This window comes from Mastomys coucha, unplaced genomic scaffold (assembly GCF_008632895.1).
Source record: "Mastomys coucha isolate ucsf_1 unplaced genomic scaffold, UCSF_Mcou_1 pScaffold16, whole genome shotgun sequence".
Lineage (NCBI taxonomy): Eukaryota > Metazoa > Chordata > Mammalia > Rodentia > Muridae > Mastomys > Mastomys coucha.
In genome coordinates, this window is record NW_022196898.1 from 101,295,031 (window position 1) to 101,318,418 (window position 23,388).

The window sequence follows — 23,388 nt, forward strand, 5'->3', positions numbered from 1 at the left end:
CATGCACTAAAGTCTGGTGCCTTCTGGGTTCCTTTGGTTGAAAGCAGATAGCATGAGGAGTGGATCATGAATCTAGGGATGGAGCCAAGATTCCAAGGACAGCCACAGGAAGTCAGTCTGAGTCCTAGTCAAGGCAGAGTGTGGCTGGCTGGGTTTCAGAACTACTATGGACCAGGCCTCCTGTGTGCTCCCACTGCCTACATTGTCTCTGTGGGAGTATCCTATGCTCACTCTGCATTATGTGTTGTGTGTAAGGGAAGGAAGTAGAGGGAAGATGGATATAACTCATGGATCTTTAGGGAAAAGAGCCTCACATGAGGTGCAGGTCACCTGGACGTGAGTCAGCATGTAGTAAGAGCTTACATCATTCTGAGCTGACGCTGTGACAAGAGAGATGAACTGTGGTTATGACAGTAAAGTGCCTAGACCATGGAGCTGGGTTTCATGTGGATAAATTTACACTGGAGTAAGGCTGAATCCAGTTGCTCAATTTGTCTCCCACTCTATCGATTATGCTGGGACAAGCTCACCCTTTCAATGCAAGCCTTGTAACAGGACTGATTTAGTAGTTTGAAGACTGACTAAGTACAGAGCTGAAGCATGACAGGTGTGTGGGAACACGGAAAGCTTGTGCCTTACAGCAGGAAAGGCTCCAGAGCCTTCAGTGCTCATCCTTCTTAGGTTCAACAAAAGCCTGGAAAATGCATACACTGCTGACATGTGTTTCTACTAAGACTTGCTTTTTCAGATATGGATGGATTCCTTAGTTAAAACCACTAAAATATGTACTGATCCAGCCACCAAGAAACAGTCTGTGGTGGCTTGAATATGCTTGGCCCAGGGGTGGCACTATTAGGAGGTGTGGCCTTGTTCCAGGAGGAAGTGTGTCACTGTGGGCGTGGCCTTGAGACCCTCCTCCTAGCTGCCTGGAAGACAGCAGTCTTCTCCTGTTCGATCTCTCAGCTCTGCCTGCACCATGCCTGCCTGGGCACTACCATGCTTCCCATAATGATAAAAATGGACTGAACCTCAGAACTAGTAAGCCAGCCCTAATTAAATGTTGTCTCTTAGAAGAATTGTCTTGGTCATGGTGTCTCTTCACCATGGAAACCCTAACTAAGACAGACATCAAATAAAGTAAATTGTTCTCTGAGGACCTAAGGTATTTTGTAGTACTTCTAATAAGTTGGTTTAACAATTTAAAAAAAAAAACAACTTTACGTTTTTTAAGAATTTGTGCCAAAGATAATTTATTTCTATACTTTATGCTATAAATTGACATGTAAAGAAGGTAGATAACTAAAATGAGATTTAATAAATACAATTTTATATTAAAAGATATACTGCTAAATCAATTATTTTAAATATGTATATCCATATGGATAGACAATTCAGTCATCCTCCTAACCCCACCCCACACACTAATAAAGATCTAGGGGCATTATTCACACTCTTTATCTGCTCTAACTTCTCTACTCTGTACCCACACATACAGCTCATAAAATACATGTGTTCTCTCTGTAGCCGTCTCTGTGTTAGCTTGTGGTATGTATGTGCCGTGTCTTCAGAAGAACTTAACCAGTTCAGGTAACTGAACTTTACACAAAGTAATGGCTTCCACTGTGAGATTTTCAGACATATTTATGGCTGTTGATCCTCTTGCTCCACTCCTCCCCCTCACACCCTGTTCCCCTCTGCTGGCCCACTTCCTTCTGTAATAGCCCATCCCATGTTCCTGTCTGAGTGCTTCATTACCCTGGAAGTTCTCCTGGATCCTCACTTCTGCTTTATCTGGTCCTCAGTTGTTTGTGGGGGCGTGGAGGGGAGTGGAGGGACTTAGCACCATCTTTGCCTGGCTTGGTGCATTCCCAACTACTCTTCACCTACACCTGGCTTAGTCACTGCTGTGAGACACTTCAAACACCTTGGTTTATGTCCTACAGAATGACCAGAAAATTAATGATTATTTCAAAAGCAAACTAATCTGATTTTGCATTCTTAATTATAAAAGAAAAAAAAAAAGGTGTAACTGAAGAATCCAGGAAGACACAGGGACCTAACTGAAATAGGTTCACGTACTGCTGGAGTAGAAAGGGCTGATTTGGGAAACATTAAGGAGCATTCTGTATGGGAATGGTTACTAGGGGAGTAAGGGGACTAGAGGAGCCATGGGCAATGAGTTTCTTGAGCCTCAGCTTCAGAAGGTGGGCTGTAGACTGCGGACATACATATGTTCTGAGACATGAAACCTCAGGCTTAAAGGAAGTGTACAGATAAGAGTAAGCTATATTAAGTGTAGGTGGATATTGTAGCTTATGAAGCAAGAAAGGCCTCCCAAGGTGGCTAAGCTCTCTGAGACATAGTTGCATCTGACTATGAAATACCACTAAACCCACCCAAATCTTATTAGTTGCCAAGTTACCAACAGAAGACTTAAGACACATTTACTCTTCCAAGCATCTGAATTCACAATTATGCTGGAAAATTGACATCTAAATAGACATCTGGTAGACCAGAGATTTGGGTCTGACGTTGCATATTTTTAAGATGCCTTGAGAAAAACAAAGAGATAAATACTAGAAGGTCTGGATAGTGTCTTACAAATGATGTTCTTAGTAAAAGTTTTAAAATGATGAAAGCTGATGATGCAGCTCAGTTGGTAGCATGCTCGCCTAGGCTGCATGAAGCTCTGGTGTCCATTAGCAGTACAACATAAAGTAGGTGTGGTGACCTGGGCCTGCAATTCATGCACTAGGGGCAGAGACAGAGGCTCAAGGTCATTCTCAGAGCCGACTATCCAATTTAAGAGCAATCTCAGCCACATGAGATGCAAATAAATAAATAATAAAAAGAGTGAAAGAAGGGAAGCCCTGGTGTCTTTGGAACGGTACTCTGCTCTGTTGGTTCTGGGCTCTCATAAGCTCTCAATCCAGGAGAGACACAATGGCAGGCAGGCGTTGTTCACTCGAAAGAGGGGACACACACTCAGAATGGCTGGGGAGGGCAATGACTCAATGGCCCCACTTTCTTATCTATGTCTGAAAACCAGGAAGCTGTCAGGAAGCTTGGGCTCCTGTACTGCTTCTCTGGGATACTGCACTTAATGGGCCAGGCCAATCTAGTGGTCTCCCTCAGAGACACTCATTGATTTCCACTGAGGATTATTTTGCCCAGTGGCATTAATTCCTTTGCCTACACGACCAGCAATTCAAAAACAAGAGAGTTCAAATTAATAATGTTTTACTATGGTCTTCAGAGTCCTTTGGTCAGAGGCGCCTTTGCCTCAGCTAATTTGTAATGGAAATGAAAGAACCTGAGAAGTCACAAGTTAGATCCTGACCTGGTAAATTAATTTCATTTAAATCACTCTGACTACAGGGAAGAGCAGACACTCTTGCTTTGAGGGCAAAAAGAATCACAATTTGAAATGTCATTTGCCTGGGGCAGGCACATCACACTGAGTGGTATTTAGAGATGGCTTTAAGATAGCTTCACACTGAAGTGCAATGGGCAAGCCAGGGAGTCGGCTCTTCATCCGCACTGGGAACGGAAGGAGCTTTTAGTGCAGCTCAGGCTACTCACTGGGAAGCAGCTCCTGGGTCAGGACCAGTCCACAACTTCGCCTTATGAAACAGCTCTTCCTTTAATTCCTGGAGCATTAAAACCTAAAATGTTTTCCAACAACTAATATAACACTTTCTATATAAAACACAGTGATGTGATTAAAAAATAGGAATTTTAAAATATCTAATTATTGTGGTTGGCAATGATTTGGGGTTTTGATAGTTACCTAAAAGAGGCAAGATAAAAGCATTTGTGATTAAAAATATAAAGTATGCTAACAAGTAAAGACATCCAAGGAAAGAAAAGTCATTTTTCAAAGAGTTCTCTCATAGGTCCAGATATAATTCTCTGGCCAGGTGAATCATGCCTTCTTGTCATACATTATTTGTAACACTACCAGGGCCGAGGACATGTCACGTGGGGACTGGTGAGCTCTAGGTTCATCAAGAGAGAACCTGCATCAGAAAATAAGGTAGAAAGTGATAGAGGCAGACATGGGATGTCAACCTCTGGCTGCCACATACATGCACAGGCAAGTAGGTACACACATGCATACACACATATACCACATACCACATAGACACCAGCAGACAGACAGACAGACAGACAGACAGACACACACACACACACACACACACACACATACACACAGAGACAGAGAGAGAGAGAAAGCAAAAAGTGATCATAGTCTATAAGATGCCCAACAGAAAACATATAACCCTAAATATTTTTGTTAAACTGAGCTAAAGGATAGTAAAGGGAAAAAAGCTAGCAGCTGAAAAGCTATTAAAAACTAATAATAGGGAGCTAGAGAGATGGCTCAGCAGTTAAGAGCACTGACTGTTCTTCCAGAAGTCCTGAGTCCAATTCTCAGTACCCACACGGTGGCTTACAACCATCTGTAATGGGATCTGATGCCCTCTTCTAGTATGTCTGAAGAGAGCAACAGTGTACTCATATACATAAAATAAATAAGTATTTTTAAAAAGAATTAAAAACTAATACTAATTGTAAAAAGTAATATTAGGAAGGTCAGAAATCAAAGTACCAGTGAAATGACACAATGGCTTTGTTCTGTTTAATGCTCTGGCTTAACTGGGTCTCTTTCCAGTGTCTTCTATGTCAAGAGACACCCTACTCTCTTCTCATTCAAATGGTATTTGTGAGAGATGTTGGCTTGAATGTAATCTCTTTGGAGAGACTTTGTCAGTTTCATTCCTGTCTGCTCTGCTTTGCATACGCTTATGTAACACCCCAGCACAGCACTTTATGTGCTCACAGTCTGTCTCCTTCACTAGTTTATAATCTTACTGCCACTAGTGGAGATCACCTTGAACCAAACTAGATATACAAAGTCAATACAAAAAGAAATCCTGGGCCAGTGAAATGGCTTAGAGGGTAAAGTGCTCCCCACATAAATAAATAAATGTAATAATCATGGAAAACATATCTCAACAAACTTTTCATTTTTAACAGCAGTAAAATTCCTTAGGGGAATTCTGTCAGCTATGGGAGAATATTCAAAGAATGGTGTCCCGGGAGCTTGAGGGGGGGCTCTGCAGTTAAGAGCACCAGCTGTTCTTCCAAAGGACACTGGTTCAATTCTTAGCACCTACAAGATGCTTACAATCATCTGTAACTACAGTTCCAGGGGATCTTTTCGAATCTCCATGGTTACTAGACATACTAGTGGCACTTAATATATATTTAGGCAAAACACCAATATGAATAAAGTAAATAGAAATTTTAAAAAGAGTAAGGTCTCTTAACTGAGTGGGATCTGTATCAAATTAGGAGATTTAAGAAATGCAGTCCCATCATCTCGGGTCAGTGGGCTACTGGGTAAAAAGTCACTTGATGAAATCAATAGAGACAACAAAGATATTGGTTGAAGTTAATACATGTGCCTAATACAAATGCTTGACTAAGTAGGCCTGGCTAAGATCACACTTAAAAAGGAAACAGCATTAGCAGACGTCAGCATATAGAGCCTTCCGTCCTCGCCACTCTCCATCCACAGGCAATGGCTACCTGGGGCACCAACTGGAGGACCTAAAGCTTCCTGCAAGTCAGCAGGAGACAAGTTACCATGTGCCATGGAAGAGGAACAGGACTTCTTTGGCCATCGATGTTTCTTTTAAAGATAAGGACAAAGTAAGGAATCTTCTAGCAACGGTTGTTTAACACTGAGTTGTAATTTCTACCCAGTCAGCAAGGCAGGAAACAAAAGTGGATGTAAATCTTCATTGACCTCAAAATGCCAAAATTATTTTTATTTTCAGATGACACTGTTTCTGGGGAAGATGCAAAAGAAGAAACTAGAAAAGAATATGGCTAGTAAGAAACCCTACGGGCTGGTGAGATGGCTCAGCGGGTAAGAGCACAGTCTGCTCTTCCGAAGGTCATGAGTTCAAATCCCAGCAACCACATGGTGGCTCACAACCACCCATAATGAAATCTGATGCCCTCTTCTGGTGTCTGAAGACAGCTACAGTGTACTCATTTATAATAATAAATAAATCTTTAGGAAAAAAAAAAGAAACCCTACTAATATTTCTGGTAATTAAGCCCATATGAAGAATTCCAGTATTTTTTAACATTTCAAAAATGAATAGCTAGATATATGATGGAAAAATTCTATTCCAAATATAAATAAACCATATAGGATACATAGGAACAAACAAATGTACGGAGAAATGTATCAAGGTTCTTGATGAAGAAAATAATGAAAACTCTGGGGTGGAGAGTTAGTTCAACAGGCAAGTGTCAGCTGTATAACCCTGAGGACAGGAGTCCAGATCCGAGACAGGAGGATCACTGGGGAAAGACTATGCCCCAAAGGGACAGACTCAGACTGACAGGCTCAGACTGACAGACTCAGACCGACAGGCTCAGACTGACAGACTCAGACTGACAGACAAGGCCACTTGCCTTCCTCTGGCCACTGCATATTTGTACACACAGATACATAAGAAAATAAATCCCTTAAAAAAAAGAAGTCATAATTGGCTGATCTGAAAGGGAGACTTAAATGAATATCCATCTTAAGTTTCTAGGCGGAAATATTCAACATTTAAGCATCATTTAAAAGACAGCAGTTCATATATCAAGTATGTTATAGATGAATATGAAGATTAATCATGATATAAAAGTAATGATAAAAGGAGCCACATAAACTGTGGCAGAACAAAACACTGGAAAACTTGGCAAAATTAAACCAAACTAAATAAGTTCCAATTAATCCATCCCATGGCTTTCCCTGACTCTCAAAAGTCAATGATACACCAAGACTTTTGAGTGGTAATTTCAACCTCATGGGTTTGTTTTGGATGTATGCATGTTATCTCTGTGTGTGCAAAAGTATGTATGTGCATATATGTGTTTATGTGTGTGTGTGTGTGTGTGTGTGTGAGAGAGAGAGAGAGAGAGAGAGAGAGAGAGAGAGAGAGAGAGAGAGAGAGAGAGAAACTTGCAGAAACCAATTCTCTCCTAACACCTGGGTTCTGGGGATCAAGCTCAGGTTTCTAGGATCGGTAGCACACTTTTACTCACTGAGGTGTCTCACTGGCCCTATGAGCTGTTGATCTATTGTGTATTATGCTTCATCTAAGATACAGAAATGGGGTGTGTCAGCAAAGTGACAGAGTAGGAAGTGCCAGGTCTTCATCCTCCCATGCAGATACCAAATTACCAATGCATGCACCAATCTGTCCTCTGAAATGCAGAAGCCAGTGTTCTTAATTTAAACTCTATGTCCAGCCTAGATTTGAGGTTTTAAGTAGCTAAAAATTTAACCTATATCCTTATATTACCTAAGTAGTTGCATTTCTAATGTTCTTAATATCAAATCACCTGTTTTTTTTTTTAAATGATGTTTCTACATTCTTCCAGGTTTGTAGAAAAAAATTCTAAAACCAAGTTTCTAGATTTTGTTTACTAGGATGTTGCCTGTGGGGATGGCGGAGTACCTACTACGTGGGAAAGAACCAATGGAGACGGAGAGTAGGCAGTGCTCATGCAGATCTCACCAGCTGCACCTGACTAGGTTTACATGACTAATTAATATGTAGTGTGATGTATATAGTGTGCTTCTTGTGCCTGAGAGATGCACAGCATAGACTGAATGACATTTTTATAAAGTTAAAACTATTTCTTCTTAGCTCTCTTGCATACTGTTACTATCCTTTAGGTTTTTCAGATGTCACCAACTCCACAACTGCCTCCATTTTCTGACCTGGGCTGATGACAGCTCTGCAAGTATTGTGATGTCACCCTGCTACCTTCCCTCTGGCTGCTGAGGGGCATGTCTTCATCTGGAGTGGAGCCTGCATTAGCAGAGCACGTAACTGAAGAATCGCGGTATGACTGCCCACCGCGTTCTTTCTGCCCTTAAGAAGCAATGAATAACTCTTCTAAAGTATGCCGGAAGACTTCTTTTCCAAGAGGCAATATATTCTGTAACCTCATTGACAAGATAGTTAAGAGGCCCTCTTTGCAGTTCCTGGGTCAGTGGGGGTACCACTGCTATGAACCCAGGATTTACAGAACACTGGCAAAAATTCTGAGGTACGTCGACTTGGATGGCTTTGACATACTCCTCACAGACTATATTGCTTTTGTGGAAAAGTCAGGACACCGCTTTGAACTCAACTTTAACCTCGAGTTTACTGAAATATGCGTGAACACCATTCTGTACTGGGTTTTCGCCAGAAAAGGCAATCCTGAGTTTGTGGAACTGCTTCTCAAGAAGACGAAAGACTATGTTCAAGACAGAAGCTGCAGCCTGGCGCTGATATGGAGGTAATCTCATGCTGTGTCTGTCTGAAAAGTGCAGTGCTGCCCTCTTAGATCAGCTCGTGTGGAAATTAAGGTGGGGTGTGTGGTGGGGATATGTCACTGGCTTCATTGTGGACCCTGAGTTTTACCCGTAGTGTGCACTATCAAGTCATAGTGGACCTGCTCAAGTAAAGCAATGTTAGCAGATGCATTAAAAAGTCCTTAAAAAGAAACAGACCTTGCCTTATGCCATACTGTGGTCGCTTCTCTTGGTCTTGAGATTGCATACTTGCAGTGTGTGCATAGTTCACTCAGAACATTCTATCACTGAGTGGTGCTCAGTCAACACAGAGCTACTCTGTTCTAGGTCTTAATAAATTTGATTTCAAATCTTCCACAACTGAGTTCAGTGAAAACCATGGTCCTTACAGGCCAACTTTTTACAGCCTGAACTTGTCAATCTGTCTGACAAGGTTTGGAAACTAAAAGCTCCAGGTGACTGTCTGGTAGCTCAAGAGTTTGATCCAATGTCAGTTAGTTCTCTGGTTTCAGGTCTCAGCCTGATTAGAACAGTTGTGCATTGACTCCTTCATTCAACAAAATGTTTAAGTATCGCATTCTGTGCTCAGTGACACGGAAGGAAGGCCCAGGTCAGAGACCAGGCAGGGAGGCAGGGTGGGTTCTGCCTGGAGTAGCCCTGCTTCCTGGCTGCATCACTCTGCTCCTCTGAGCATACAGGACGGTGTTCTGGAATGATCATCTCAGCACATGAATGGGTATCTGGGGTCTAGAAAGAGTAAATAAACCCTCCCATAGGACTTGTGGATTGAATATCCTTGGCCCATGGCAAGTGGCACCATTAGGAGGTCGGCCTTGTTGGAGGTGTGTCACTGTGGAGGCAGGCTTTGAGGCCCCCTACTCTCAAGCCCCACCCAGTGTGGAAGGGAGCCTCCTCCTGACTGCCTACACAAGACAGTCCCCTTCTGCTGCCTTTGATCAAGATTCAGAACTGAGCTCTTTCTCCAGGACCATGTCTGCTTGGATGCTACCATGCCTCCTGCCATGACGATAATGGACTGAACTTATGAACCTGTAAGCCAGCCTCAACTAAATGTTGTCCTTTATAATAGTTGCCTTGATCATGGTATCTCTTTACAGAAATAAAACCCTAATTAAGACAGGACTTTTTGACATTTTAAATGTTTTTTTACATAGTTACAGCTTTAACTAACTAGCTTAAAGCCCAGGCATATCCTTGGTCAGGTCAGTGGAAAAGAAAAGTGTAATAAAATAGAGGAAATTAAGAATTAAACATGGGCAAAGGAAAGGAAAATTTTTAATGGAAAATGAAAGAGGAAGTGAACCATGACTGACACATTCCTAAGTGTGTGGAGCGGGGATGAACTCAAGGCTTGTCATGCCCATCCCTACTCCCATGCCCACACTTTCACTGGGCAAGCATACGACATCTGAGTTGTGTTGCTCACTCTCCACCATGTATAGGACAGTTTTTAAATTGATAAATTCTGATGTGGATGCAGAATCATCCAAATTATTATCTTTAGCCCCAACTTCTTCTGCTGCTATCTGAACTTGCTACATGGAACAAAACAGAACCAACTGGACCCATCTGTCTCCAAGCGTCTCTGGTTCTCACCTCAGTAAGACCCTGATCCCATTGTTCAAGGCAGAGATTTAGGGTTGATTCTTGATTCTTGTCTTCCCTTGCCATCACATCAATGAGTGCTTTGACTGTCTAAACAACAGATCCTACTTACTTCCATGACATTACCTCATGTCCAGTCTAGGTGGAGCCCATGTCATCTCTTACCATGAGAGACAACAACTCTCTTAATATGTCAACTTTTTAAAGCTTGTATACAAAATAATGGTTTCATTATAACATGTTCATGAATTGGTGTCACTGTGCCTTACTCATTCCCTTCCCAGCTACCTCCCAGGCATCGTCCTATCATGTTTCCTAGTAGTCCTCCTTCTGTATCCACACCATATTATCATATGTGTATGTACATACAAATTTAAGTCTAAATTGTTTATGAGAGAAAGCATTAATATTTTGTCTTCCTCCCATTACTGTTCAATTTTTTATTTACACACATACAGTCACACACACACACACACACACACACACACACACACACACACCAGATATGAAAGAGAACATGATATTTGGCTTTCGGGTAGTAGCTTATTTGATGTTAACATGATAATCTCTAGCTACATCTCATATATTTACTAGTTATTTACAATACCAGGCTCTAGAGATCCCCTTTGTCATACTGATGGGCTATTATTCTGATTGACTCAATGGTTCTGATACAAACTATCAAGTACAAGAAGACACCTATTAAATCAGTTTTGGACATAAGTTTGAGCTGCCCAGGGGATATTCATGTAGAGATGTGCAGCAAGTAGCTAGACACATAGTGCCATCTTTGATGTCTTTGTTTCTACATCTAGTCTGTCATGACACCCATGGGTTCTGTCTACCGGCAAGCAGTGGCAATATGGGCACCTGCACTGTCCCCACCCTGTCCTACACTGAGCGGCAGCATCTTCCCCCCTATTGTGAGAATAACAAAGGGAAGTCCTTGCTGCACCTCCAACCCAGGCCTCTTGTGCATCCCATTTGGAGCACAGCACATGGTGCTCCTCACAGCGTGGTTTGCTGTCTCCCTGGCCTCAGCTTTACCCTTTGATCCAAACGGACTCCCTTATTCTTCCTTCCAGGCACCCACACAGTGATATAGCTAAGTAAGTGTGTCCCCCAGTGTTTGTCCAGATGTAACCTTTCAGTGATGCCCTGTCCCAGCACTCCTGCATTTCCCGGTGTGCCTGTTCCACTTATTCTATTCTACTTTATCTCTGCTGCAAGATTTATCTCCTTCACCATCGTCTTCAGTGATAGAGGCTTGTTTGCTGCGTTGATCTGACTTGTTAGTAAGTGACATTAAGAAAGACACCAAGGGTTTTATTTCGTTCACCAATACAAGTACCTAAAACTGTAGCTGTCACTTAGCACATATTAAGCATTTGTTGAAATAAATGAAGAGCAGTTGAAATTATGGTTACAGATGAAACTGCATGAGAATGGCCAAATCAAAATTGGCCAATATGGTATACACACCTTGTTAGACACTGGGGCTATGGAAAGGACAGGAGGGATGAGGGGACAGACAGACAGACAGAAAGCTAGAGAGGAACCTGCATCTGGACTGACCAGGAAAACAAACCTTCGGGAAAGTACACAGTGTGAAACACCAGAGATCACACTATTATAAAAAATGCTTACTCGATGTGTTAGCCAAAAGAAAATGTAGAAAACTTAGGAACATGGATATCTACAAAGCAGAGCTGTCCTCGATGTGTCTGGAGGAAACAGGATGCCTCATTTCGTAAGCATGTGTGACAAGCTTTCAGACGGAGGGCTCAGTTCATTAACCTCACATTTGGAAAGCAGCCCTCGCTTTGCCTGCCTCACTCCATCCATGTGAGTACTGCTATAATTAACTGTCAGGAAAGATTAAGCAAAGTTTGTTTTACAGTCCCACAGTCTTTAAACCCAAAGATTAATCACACATCGTATGGATACAGATTAGATGTTTAAATCCATTTTAAACCTATTTGAGTTTTAGTCATGTTTTCAACATTTTTCAATATTCATTAAATATCTCCTAGAGGTAATGTAAATTTTAATACACCTGAACCTACTGAATCTTAACAATGGCCACTTGCTTCGTCCTGAGATCCCTGAGCCCCCTTACTTAGAAGGACAAGTCAAACGCCTTAAGAACTAGCAAGATAAAAGAATTGCATTGCCTCCTAAAGGGTTAAATAAGTACATAGTGCCAAAAATCTTATTAGGATTGAAATCAAATTCAATAAAAAAGCATTCAATTGACCCCTACAGATTCAGTATTATATGCGCTCATAGATACATTTGTGAATGAAAACCACAGTTCCTTCCCTTGAACTAGGGAGAGCTCAGCTGGCAGAGGCAGCTCCTTTCATGTCTGACAACCCAAGCTCCATCCCTGGAGCTACATGGTGTAAAGAGAGAGCAGACTCCTGCATACTGCCATCTTGTCATCTTATTTACACACACACACACACACACACACATGCACGCACGTGCGCACACACACACGCACACGCGCACATGCATACACACGCACGCACACACGTGATGGGAATAGAAAACATTTTCCTATTGGAGCATAAATTTACAGAGCTCAACTTTTTTAAAGAGAAAAATGGATTAATAAAAATGTTAAGTTTTCAAAAGTAAAATGATGAAATCATAAGAGTTGAAGTTAATAAGGACCGGGACCTCAGGGAGACCTCAGGGTGACCTCAGAAGATGTCAGGGAGATCTCATGAGACCTCGGGAGATCTCAAGTATACCTTGGGAGACCTCAGGGAGACCTCAGGAGACCTCAGGAAGACCTCAGGAGGACCTCAGGAGGACCTCAGGGATATCTCTAGGAGACCTCAGGAGACCTCAGGGTAACTCACAGGGACCTAAGGGTGACCTCATGAGACCTCAGGGAGACCTCATGAAACTTCAGGGAGATCTCAGGGGACCTTGAGGTGACCAAAGCACGTGTCATGAAGAGCTCACTGGATAGTCTCTCCTAAGATAAGCTGTATGGATCTCAGGATAGAATGGGAGAGAACACACACAAGACAACAGTGAAAAGCAGTGATCTTGGAATCAGAGTAGCAATGGAAGATAATCTAAGAGAGAGAGAAAGGAAGAAAAAGAAAAACAGCTGGAGTGTGATCATTGATATATATTGGAAAGACGTGAAAAAGTTGAAGATGTTCAGAAAAATACTGATTTGAGGCAAGAAAGAGGACCAGCAGGTGAACACACAGAGGCACACAGTGGCAGCAGCAGAGTGAAGACAGGGCCATGTCGTCTAAAATACTATGTAACACTATAGTATATTGTCCCTTTAGGTGACAAGGCTCTGACACTTTAGAGCTCTCTGAAGCTTTAGACTTACACTAGGCTAGTGATTTTCCACCTATATTTTCTGGAGTTCTTGACTAGGGATCTCGTAAGGGAGAGAGGGCTCTAGGACCCTCAAATCTACATTTATTAGGAATGTTCCCATTCTAATGTCTAGGCACAATACTCCAATGCCAACATTTGCTATACTCAGAACATTCCAAGATTTCCATTGGAAAACAACTGCTAGTCCTGAAAGCCTTCATTCTTAGGTACTTGACAGGAAATGTCTATCCCAGGGAGAGGTAAGTGCCGTCACTCAGGGATTTACTGCCTGAATTTACTGCAGTAAACTTCTACCATTGCAATGGCCATCCTGTGCTATGTTTACTGTCTGCTGTACTTGGCAGTCTACAAGAATAGGATCTTTCATCTCGACACCTACTCTTCAATACTCTCTGGATGAAAAGCGGCACAGACCTTTACATACACAAATGAGGAAGTTGAGACTTGGAGACTGCTGACCCAAGTCTTACAGCTGCTTGGGACTGAAATGGTCAACTGCAAGGCTCAGGTCTACTTCATTTAGCCTACCATACCATGCTGCAAGGCTCAGGCCTGCTTCGTTTAGCCCACCATACCATGCTGGCTCCATCTTATCAAATATATGCAATTTTTAAAAACTTTACTTTGTACCTATGTGTGTGGGTGGGTACACTGTGCCATAGCACAAAGTGTGGCAGTCAGAGGACAACTGTGGGAGTAGGGCTCTCCTTCCACAACTTGGGTTCCAGGGATCAAACGCAGGACTCCAGGTTGGGTGCCTTTACCCACTGGGCCATTTCACTGGTCTCTGTTAGTTACTCTCCTGATGCTGTGATAAAAGCCATGGCCAAGGAAGATTATGGAAGAGAGTTTCTTTGGGGATTAGAGTCAACCGTGGGAGCAAGCTGCAGGCTTGGCAGCTGGAACAGGAAGCAGAGAGCTCACATCTTGTGTTACAATAATGAAGCAGAGAGCAACTGGAAATGGTGTGAGGCTTTTAATGGCTCTATGACATATTCCTCCAGCAATGGGGGAGAAAATGTTCAAATGCATGGCCTATGGAGGACATTCCCAAACCAACACATACAGTCCTAACATTCTGCTTTCTTTGCTTGGCATAGCTGTCTGAACCCGATACTGATATTTTGTATGCTATTGATACAGTCTGTAAACTGTATCGATATTTTATTAAACTATTCAAGAGAATTTGAGAGGCAAGGCTTATTAATAAAATTCCTCTTTGCTTAATCTCAAAAGTCAAGTTACTTGAAAAAGTTAAGGATCTGTTTTAGTCAAAACACCACTATGCTTCCTCTACATTTATAGTAACTAACACAGTAAGGAACATAAAAGCATACTGACTGAAACAGTTTAAAATGCTCTATGCCATTTTATTTCTGACACAGAGTAAAAAGTACTGATATCTAGTCACCATGTGATACTCCAGGATCTAGATTTAAATGTGTTCATTATTATTTTACATTATCGGTGTTTTCCCTACAGATGTCTTTCTTTCACATGCATGCATGGTGCTCCTGGACACCAGAAAGAGGCCATGAGATCCTCTGGAGACAAATCCAGGCCTCTCAAAGAACAGCAAGTCCTCTTAACTGCTCTCACCACTCCAGCTCAGCCCTCTTTTAAAAACTCAGCCTTGCAATGCAGCCCAAGCTAGCCTGGAAGCCCACACCTTTTCTTAAGTGTGTTTGCTGTGTGCCTGTGTGTATATATGTGTGTAGACCAGTAGTCAAATCTGCATGCCAACTTCTTTGAGCCAGTCTTTCACTAAACCCAGAGCTCATCAAGCAGGGTCAGCTAGCTGGCCAGGGGCTGAGCCCCAGAAATCCTCCTATCTCCTGATCCCCTCCTCAGCACTGAGATTAGAAGCACAGGCTGCTAGACCTCTGCTTTTGTTTTAATATCAGTTCTAACACTCGCATGGCAAGCACTCCACTGTCTGAACTACTTCTCCAGGGCTAAACTTTACTCTTGAAGGAAGAAAATAAAATCTGCATGTCTGATGTTCTTATTAGAATGGAAAAATAAGACTAGGGTGTTTGTACTTGTTTTTCATCTAATCTCCACTCTCAATTCAACCTTATGTCTAATATATGATCGAAAACAAAAAAAGATATCAAAATGATCAATATTTCTATTAACAAAGTAAACAGCACTGGAGAGATTGCTCTGCCTGCGATTTCAAAGGACCCAAAGCCACCCACATCAGGCAGCTCACAGCCACCTGTCACTGCAGCTCCAGAGGATCTGACACCTTGTCCTGTCCTTCTCAGGCACACCTACATGGCATAGGTTCACATAGCTATTGGCACACATGACTAAAACAATTAAATCATTAAAAAATATGCCATAAGAAAACTTTTTCTTTTTAATTTTCATTTTATATTTGCAGAGCTTGGTAAGGTTTATGGCCCCACCAGTGTGGGAGACACAGCAATGACACACAGCTGCTATGACTAAGTGCTTTGCACACACTGTGTGCTTTCCACAGATGTGAAGGGAGGCTTCAGCATTTGGTGGGAGTTTTCTTTCCTCCTTCAATTTGGTCTACAGTTACAATGTTACAATATCAAGTTCCTAAGCCATGACATGTGAGCATTAGTTACAAGGTAACTCACAGGGGAGCAGGCGATCACAGATACCTTCCTGGGACTGCTAAGACAAGAGTGAATGACCCTGCATCCTCTGCTCTTGGCTTGCAGAACCTTCACACCCGTGTACTGCCCCAGTCCCCTGAGTGGCATCACACCTCTACTCTACGTGGCTCAGACAAGACAGTCCAATATCTTAAAAATTCTCCTGCAGTATGGAATCCTAGAAAGAGAAAGAAACCCTATCAACATTGTCCTGACAATACTACTCTACCCTTCGAGAGTGAGGATAATGGTTGACCACGAGCTGATTGACATTCAAGAAGATGCCAAGACATGTTTACTGCTGTGCTCCAGGGTGCTCTCTGCAATCTCAGTCAAGGAGATAGAGGTGAGCAGAGCACCGCCCTTCCCGGGGGGTGGAGACTGGGCCGAGGGTGGGGCTAATCAGAGAAGCAGAGCCATATGTTCGGGGTTAAGCAGAGCTGTGTTCTATGGGGAAAAAGCAGAGCATTGCTCTTTGAGGGTGCAATCTACCATCAGTAAGTGTTAGCACATAATTGTGAAGAAAAAAGTGCAAAGTATTTTTAATTTATGCATTATTTCCAGTGGTGAATTAATGACTGTGCATATGCTCAGTAATTAAAAATGAGGCAAAATTCAAATTAGCTAAAATTAGTCCTTCAAATGTTGATTTTTGTGACCATGAACTTCAAAACTGCAAAGTTGAATGTCCTATAGACATTTTAGTGTTAAGTAAATTGTTATATTTTAATTATAAACTCTGTATTAAGATTCCTATAAGAACAAAATAAGTTAGATTTTAACATCTCTTCTTTACAGTAGGATATTTCAAAATGACAGCTCTATTTCTTCTCACAAATGCAATCACATACCAAGAAACAGATTTTTCCATTCAAGATCCCAAAGCAATTTTACACATTATAGAAATATAAAGACATAAAATATTTATTCAACTGAAAATATCTCAGAAATATAGAGATCTTTTCTTAGTAACATTTTGGGACTAGACCAAGTTAGAGAAGAAAATCACCCATATATCAGCCATAAATTGGGAATGTTCATCCTTGAAAATGAACTGCAAATTACAGTATCAAACTGTATCATGCCCATTAACAGCAAGAAGTTAATTAACCTGTATTAAATTTAGTACTATAAATTTAACCAGCCAGCTTAACAAGAAACCAACAATTCTTCCAGTCTGTAGAAATGTAAGTTTAGAAATGCTTATAAGAGGCATAAAATGTTGATTTTTTTTTTTTAAGTCTCTCATTACAGATGGTTGTGAGCCACCATGTGGTTGCTGGGATTTGAACTCATGACCTCTGGAAGAGCAGTCAGTGCTCTTAACTGCTGAGCCATCTCACCAGTCCTAAAATGGTGATTTTTAAATGGCTTGATAATAAATACTAATGTGGGGTCAATTGTAAGGCAAACAAGTTGTTCTGGTTATAACTGGCAACCTATTTTAAAAAGAGAATATACTCAAGTTTTTAATGTCTTCATTTTTTAAAAACACCTTTGTTTCACAGTAACTGGCTTGTCTGCATGGTTATTGCAGGATATATGAATTTTAGGCCAATTAAAACTATAACAAAAAGTACTGGATAGAATTGATCAAAGTCAGCTGAGAGCCGAAGAGTTTATACCCAGGCTCCAAACACTTACAGTGCAGAACCTACAGTGGGGGAGCAGAGTGAAAAGGTGCAGTCAGATTCACTCTGCTGAGGAGCTGTCACCTCTGTACTTCCATCATGTCTCCTCACATGGCCCACATATTTAAGAATATTTAGATGTCTCTACATCACACCCTTTTAAGCAGAGACACTGTCTCTACTCTGCACACCTAGTAGTTATCCAAAGTACCTACCATAGTTGAAAAGGTATTAGACATTCTTTAACTAGTTGATCACTGAGTCAATAATGGATATACGCACATCTACCTGACTTAGCTGGATGTGTGTCTAGAGGCCTGGGCAGTGAAGGTTTGTTTTGTCGCTTAGCTTTGCTCTGTTGTTGGCACAGCTGGAGGGCAGAGGCAGCCTGCAGAGTTGGTTCTCTTTCCACTGTTATGTGGTGGGTCCCTAGGGAAATCTATCTTAAGGCAGCAATATCCTTTCCATCTAATCTCCACAACAGAATCTTTAAACAGATGGCTTCCTAAAACGTTAAAAAGAGCTCCTGTTACTTGGCACTCCACCTTATTTGGGGTCCAAGTGGGGAACATGTATGATTTCTGTCATCTGCTTCCAACTTGAAAGCAACAGGACTGGTCTGCTGACAGAGCAGCTGGGCACCAGTCCACTGTAGCTTTCCAGATGACTCACGCATGTGGGTGTTGATGGTACCTCCAGAAGGGTGACTAAGCAGATGAGCCATCTGAAATGATGAGCTTCCCCGTCCATAGTCTAAATTTTGTTCAGTGCCTTTACGCATATTACTGAGGAAATAAAATGGCTATAAAGTAAAACAGGCTTAGATAAAGGTTCTAAGGGTTGTATAAATTCAGGATCTCTTGTCTGGAGTTGAATCCTTCAGACCATCCTAGCGGTTATGAATCACAGTTTCCCTTCTTTCCAGACACAGCTGAGCTTAGGAAGACGCCCAATTATCCAAAACTGGATGGACTACATCCCGCCAGCAAGATACAAGGATCCATGTGAACTTGTCCACCTTTGCAGGATAACCATCAGGACCCAACTGTTGGCCAACAATATGCTCCCAAATGGAATATTTTCACTTCTAATTCCTACTCGTTTACAAAACTTCCTGAATTTAGAAAGCTAGCACGCATCTTTATGCTGTCCCTTAGCATGGCAGCACTGCATGATTTATAAGTTAATAAACTGCTAACGTCACACACGTCTGCTGCACTTCTGCTAGAAGACACATTCTCAGGGCTAGAGAGAGTTCCCAGGGGATAAGAGCAGCAGTTGCTCTTATAGCACACCTTAGATCAGTTCCCAGCACCACATGATGGTATCAATCACCCATAACTCCAGTCCCGGGGGATCTGATGACTGCTTCTGACTTCTATGGGCATCAGTCATACCCATGGTACACATAGATTGGGTCAGATAAATAAGTCCAAAAATGTTTTAAAGAAGATATATTTTCCTATGTCCTAAGTCCAGCACGATAGTTACCCCATTACCTTCTGTGCGGTGTGGAATAAATTATATAAGGTTCAGGAAGTGCTGGGCATTCTGGAGGAGTGCCTCATGAGAAGGGTCTGGCAGGCCACAGTTGAGACCACAGCAAAGCAGTCTTTATGGACAAGACTGCTCATCTCAACTGTGGAGGCCAGACACATGTGTAAGTCTGCTAGAACTCATAAAGCTGCATTCCACAGAGTTACTTTAACACTTGGCTCCTAGGTCTGAGGGTAAGCTCCCTTGCTTTTCCATCCCCGTGTGTTTTATATCTAGATCTGCACACCCCCTCACTGCAGGATTTATTCTGTGAGACAAAGGGATAACAAGCAATACGGCTGTTGTGCTGAAATGAGGGAAGTGTATTAGTTACTTGTCTGTTAGTGGGATGAGACACCATGACCAAAAGCAACTTATGGAAAGGTTTATTTTGGCTTACAGGTCCAGAGAGGCTACATGTCCACAATGGGGTGAGGGTCAGGGCAGAGAGCTGACAAGTCCCATTCAGGAAGCAGAGAAGGCAGGAAGTGGAGCAAGGCATAGATTCTTAGCACCCCCACCCCCACTACCACACTCCTTCTAGCAAGGCTTCTCATCTTAAAGTTCTACAACCTTCACAAACAGTGCCATCAACTAGGGACCAAGTGCTCAATGAATATGCCTATGGATGACCTTTCTCATTCAAAACACCACAGGAGGCTTGCTAAGACATTGTGGGCAGTTACACTGAAAGGCTAGGTTGTGGGATATATAACATAAAAGCAGATCAAAGAAAAACAGCAAAGACAGCAGTAGATCTTAAAGCCAAGATGAGCTGCTTCCCAGTGCTCACCTCGGTCATGACAGCTTGATATCTTCAGCTCACTTGCTTTGTAGTATGTTACTGCTGCACTCAAAACAGCGTAAGAGAAAGTAATTTTAAGAAATAATAAACTTTTTTTCTTTGAGACAGGGTTTTTCTTTATAGCCTTGGCTATCTTAGAACTCATTCTGTAGACCAAGCTGTCCTCGAACTCACAGATATCTACCTGTCTCTGCCTCCGAAGTGGTAGGATTAAGCGTGTATACCACCATCCTTTCTGTACCCCGGATTAATAAGCCTGCTTTTAATTTAATATCTAAAATTTAGAAAAGAGCTTTAAATAGTGAAAACTCTTAGTCTAGTGGCGCTGAACACCAGGTAAAGTGAGAAGGGTTCGAGTCTGAGGGATGATCTTGATGCATCTCTATTTTAAACGTGAGTGCTGGATGCTCAACTCCTTCCCCAATGCTGCCCTGCTTCTCACCTCTCCTCCCAATCTGCCAACACCAGTCCCTCTTCTGCACCCTCTTACAAAGCTGCCGCAAACCTGAATAACCTGCTTTTAAGGATAATATATAAAATAATCCATTAGAGAGTTAATGAAGATGCTGAATGAGGCCAGGTATAGTGGAACATATCTTTAATCCCAGTACTTGGGAGGCAGAGATGAGGCCAGCCTGGTCTACAGAATGAGTGAGTTCCCAGGACAGCCAGGGCTACACAGTTGTATTCTGCCTCAAAAAACAAAAATGAAAAAAAAAAAAAAAGAAGCAATTAAAGTTCAAATATTCTGTTACTCTTTTTCAAAGACATGGCAATAGGGAATATATAAGTATATCAAACAAGATAGTATATATACTAAATACACGATGTTAATTTAAGTCCTCCAAAATATGTATTTCATTTGAATTATGACTAATTGAATATATCTGGCTATTAATGTTAGAATAGTGAGCCAACAGAAATAATAAACTTTTTTTTTCCTTTGAAACAAGAATTCTCTGTGTAGCCTTGGCTTAACCAAGTTTAATAAAGTCAATATACATTACCAATAAATTCTGTAAAATATCCACATATTTAAAAACCATATGAAGGTTTTACAGGTGGCTCAGTTATTAAGAGTACTTCTTGCTACTCCACAGGACCCAAGTTAGATTCCTAGGACCTACATTGGCAGCTTACAACCATCTGATAACTACATTTCGAGGGGCCCAATGCCCTCCTGGCCTCTGCTGGTACCAAATGAATGTGGCACATAGTCATACAGACAAAAACACAGACACATGAACCAACCATAGCATATGCAGTCTGTGAATAATTTTGTTGTTCTAATTACTATGAATAGTTCAACCCTTAAATAAATGGTTCAGGGTGCACCCAAGTCCAGGGTCTTAATTATTTAAGAAAACAAAAAAATACAGGGTAGACCTAAGAGCTAAGACTTTGTGAGTAATTGTAAAAGGAAGTGTTTGAGAGAAGAAAGGCCCTTTCTGCTTAAAAATAACTGACGTGGTTTTTTTGTTTTTGTTTTTCTCTTTTATGAAACAGCAATGACCTTTTTGTAAACTGTGATTTGGTGGTGAGCTTAGCTTGCCTGTGAGGGCACTGGTGTACAAAAAAAATCTATGAGTGTGCTTACTTCTGGTTGTTTCCTCCGTATTCCAGTCGCATAGCACTTGTGTGTGTGGAGGTCAGGGGACAGCTGTGTGAATGATCCTCTCATTTACTGTATGCTTACATACAAGTTTATACATGTGTAATCCATGATGTGTGTGTGGAAGTCAGGGGACAGCTGTGTGAATGATCCTCTCATTTACTGTATGCTTACATACAAGTTTATACATGTGTAAACCATGGTGTGTGTGGGTTCTAGGAACTGAACTTAGAAGGTCAAGGTTGGCAGCAAGTGCTTTTACCTAATGGATCAGCTTGCTGGCCTGAAATAAATAAAATTTAAACAAAAGAAAAGTATTCCATGGGAATAGCAAGAAAGGCAAATCAGTATTGTCTTTCTGTTACCTTTTATGTAATAAGGGTGGCCACCCTTATGGAATGGAAATCAGAAAAGAGTTAACGAGTAAAAGCCAGACTGCTGAGCACTGGATGCAGGGCTGCTCATGACGCTACTCATGACCCCTGCTCCAGCATCGCTTACTGCATTATAAAGTGTTTATTTAGGGGTGTATTGACTAAGACTTTTTCTTTAATTGCCAGCACCATTATATTGAATTCAGAATCATTCATTGTTAGAATTTGGAGATACCAAGTTACGATGTGGTTAAGTCATAGAGCATTATGTCAGAATGGAATGCAAATACTTAAAAGTACCTTTTCAGACCTATTTATTATATAGTTTTAAGCTAGAATACTTCTGTTAACATTCTAAACATAGAGCTTAGCTATGATGGAGGACATGCCCAGGATCAGAGGTGAGCAGGAACCAACATCTGTCCCAACACTGGGAGTAACTGGGTCCAGCGGGACCAGGCACACAGGAACTCTGCCAGTCCAGTGATTTGGTTCCTTCCAGTCTGTCTGGGCTGGGGTCAAGAGCAGACCTTGGGTGCAAGCTCTGCAGCCAGTCCCACAACACCCAGAGGAAGCTCCACTCCCAGGCATTCTGACACACCCAGGATCAGAGGTGAGCAGGAACCAACATCTGTCCCAACACTAGGAGTAACTGGGACCAGCAGGACCAGGCACACAGGAACTCTGCCAGCCCAGTGACTTGGGTCCCTTCTGGTCTGTCTGGGCTGGGGTCCAGAGCAGACCTTGGGCGCAAGCTCTGAAGTCAGTCCCATAACACTCAGAGAAAGCCCCACTCCCAGGTGATTTAACAAGCCCAGGATCACAGGATCCCAGAATCACAGGATCACAGAGACAGCTTGACTCTGAGGAGTTCTGACACAACCAGGATCACAGGAAGGACAGGCTCCAGTCAGATTTAGCAAGGGCAGGTAGCACTAGAGTTAACCAGATGGTGGGGGGCAAGCGTAAGAAAATAAACAACACAAATCAAGGTCACTTGCCATCATCAGAAACCAATTCTCCCACCATAGCAAGTCCTGGACACACCATCACACTGGAAAAGCAAAATTCAGATCTAAAATCACTTATCATGATAATGATACAGGACCTTAAGAAAGACATAAATAGCTCAAAGAAATACATGAGAACACAGGTAAAGAGCTAGAAGCTCTTAAAGAGGAAACATAAAAATCCCTTAAAGAACTACAGGAAAACACAATCAAAGAGGTGATGGAAATGAGCAAAACCATCCAGAATCTAAAAATTGAAATAGAAACAATCAAGAACTCAGAAAGAGAGACAACCCTGGAGATACAAAACCTAGGAAAGAAATCAGGAGCTGTAGATGCAGCATCACCAACAGAATGCAAGAGATAGAAGAGAGAATCTCAGGGGCAGAAGACACCTTAGAAAACA

The 23,388-nt window shown here is 41.9% G+C and overlaps 1 protein-coding gene across 1 annotated transcript; it reads left to right on the forward strand.

Moving 5' to 3' along the window:
* Positions 1–7,838: 7,838 nt before the first annotated feature.
* Positions 7,839–18,848, forward strand: Asb17 (ankyrin repeat and SOCS box containing 17). The gene is made up of 3 exons (XM_031376193.1): positions 7,839–8,364; positions 16,081–16,360; positions 18,571–18,848. Exons 1-3 carry the CDS (start codon positions 7,964–7,966, stop codon positions 18,775–18,777), a joined length of 888 nt encoding a protein of 295 aa, XP_031232053.1. The 5' UTR covers positions 7,839–7,963; the 3' UTR covers positions 18,778–18,848.
* The last annotated feature ends 4,540 nt before the right edge of the window (positions 18,849–23,388 follow it).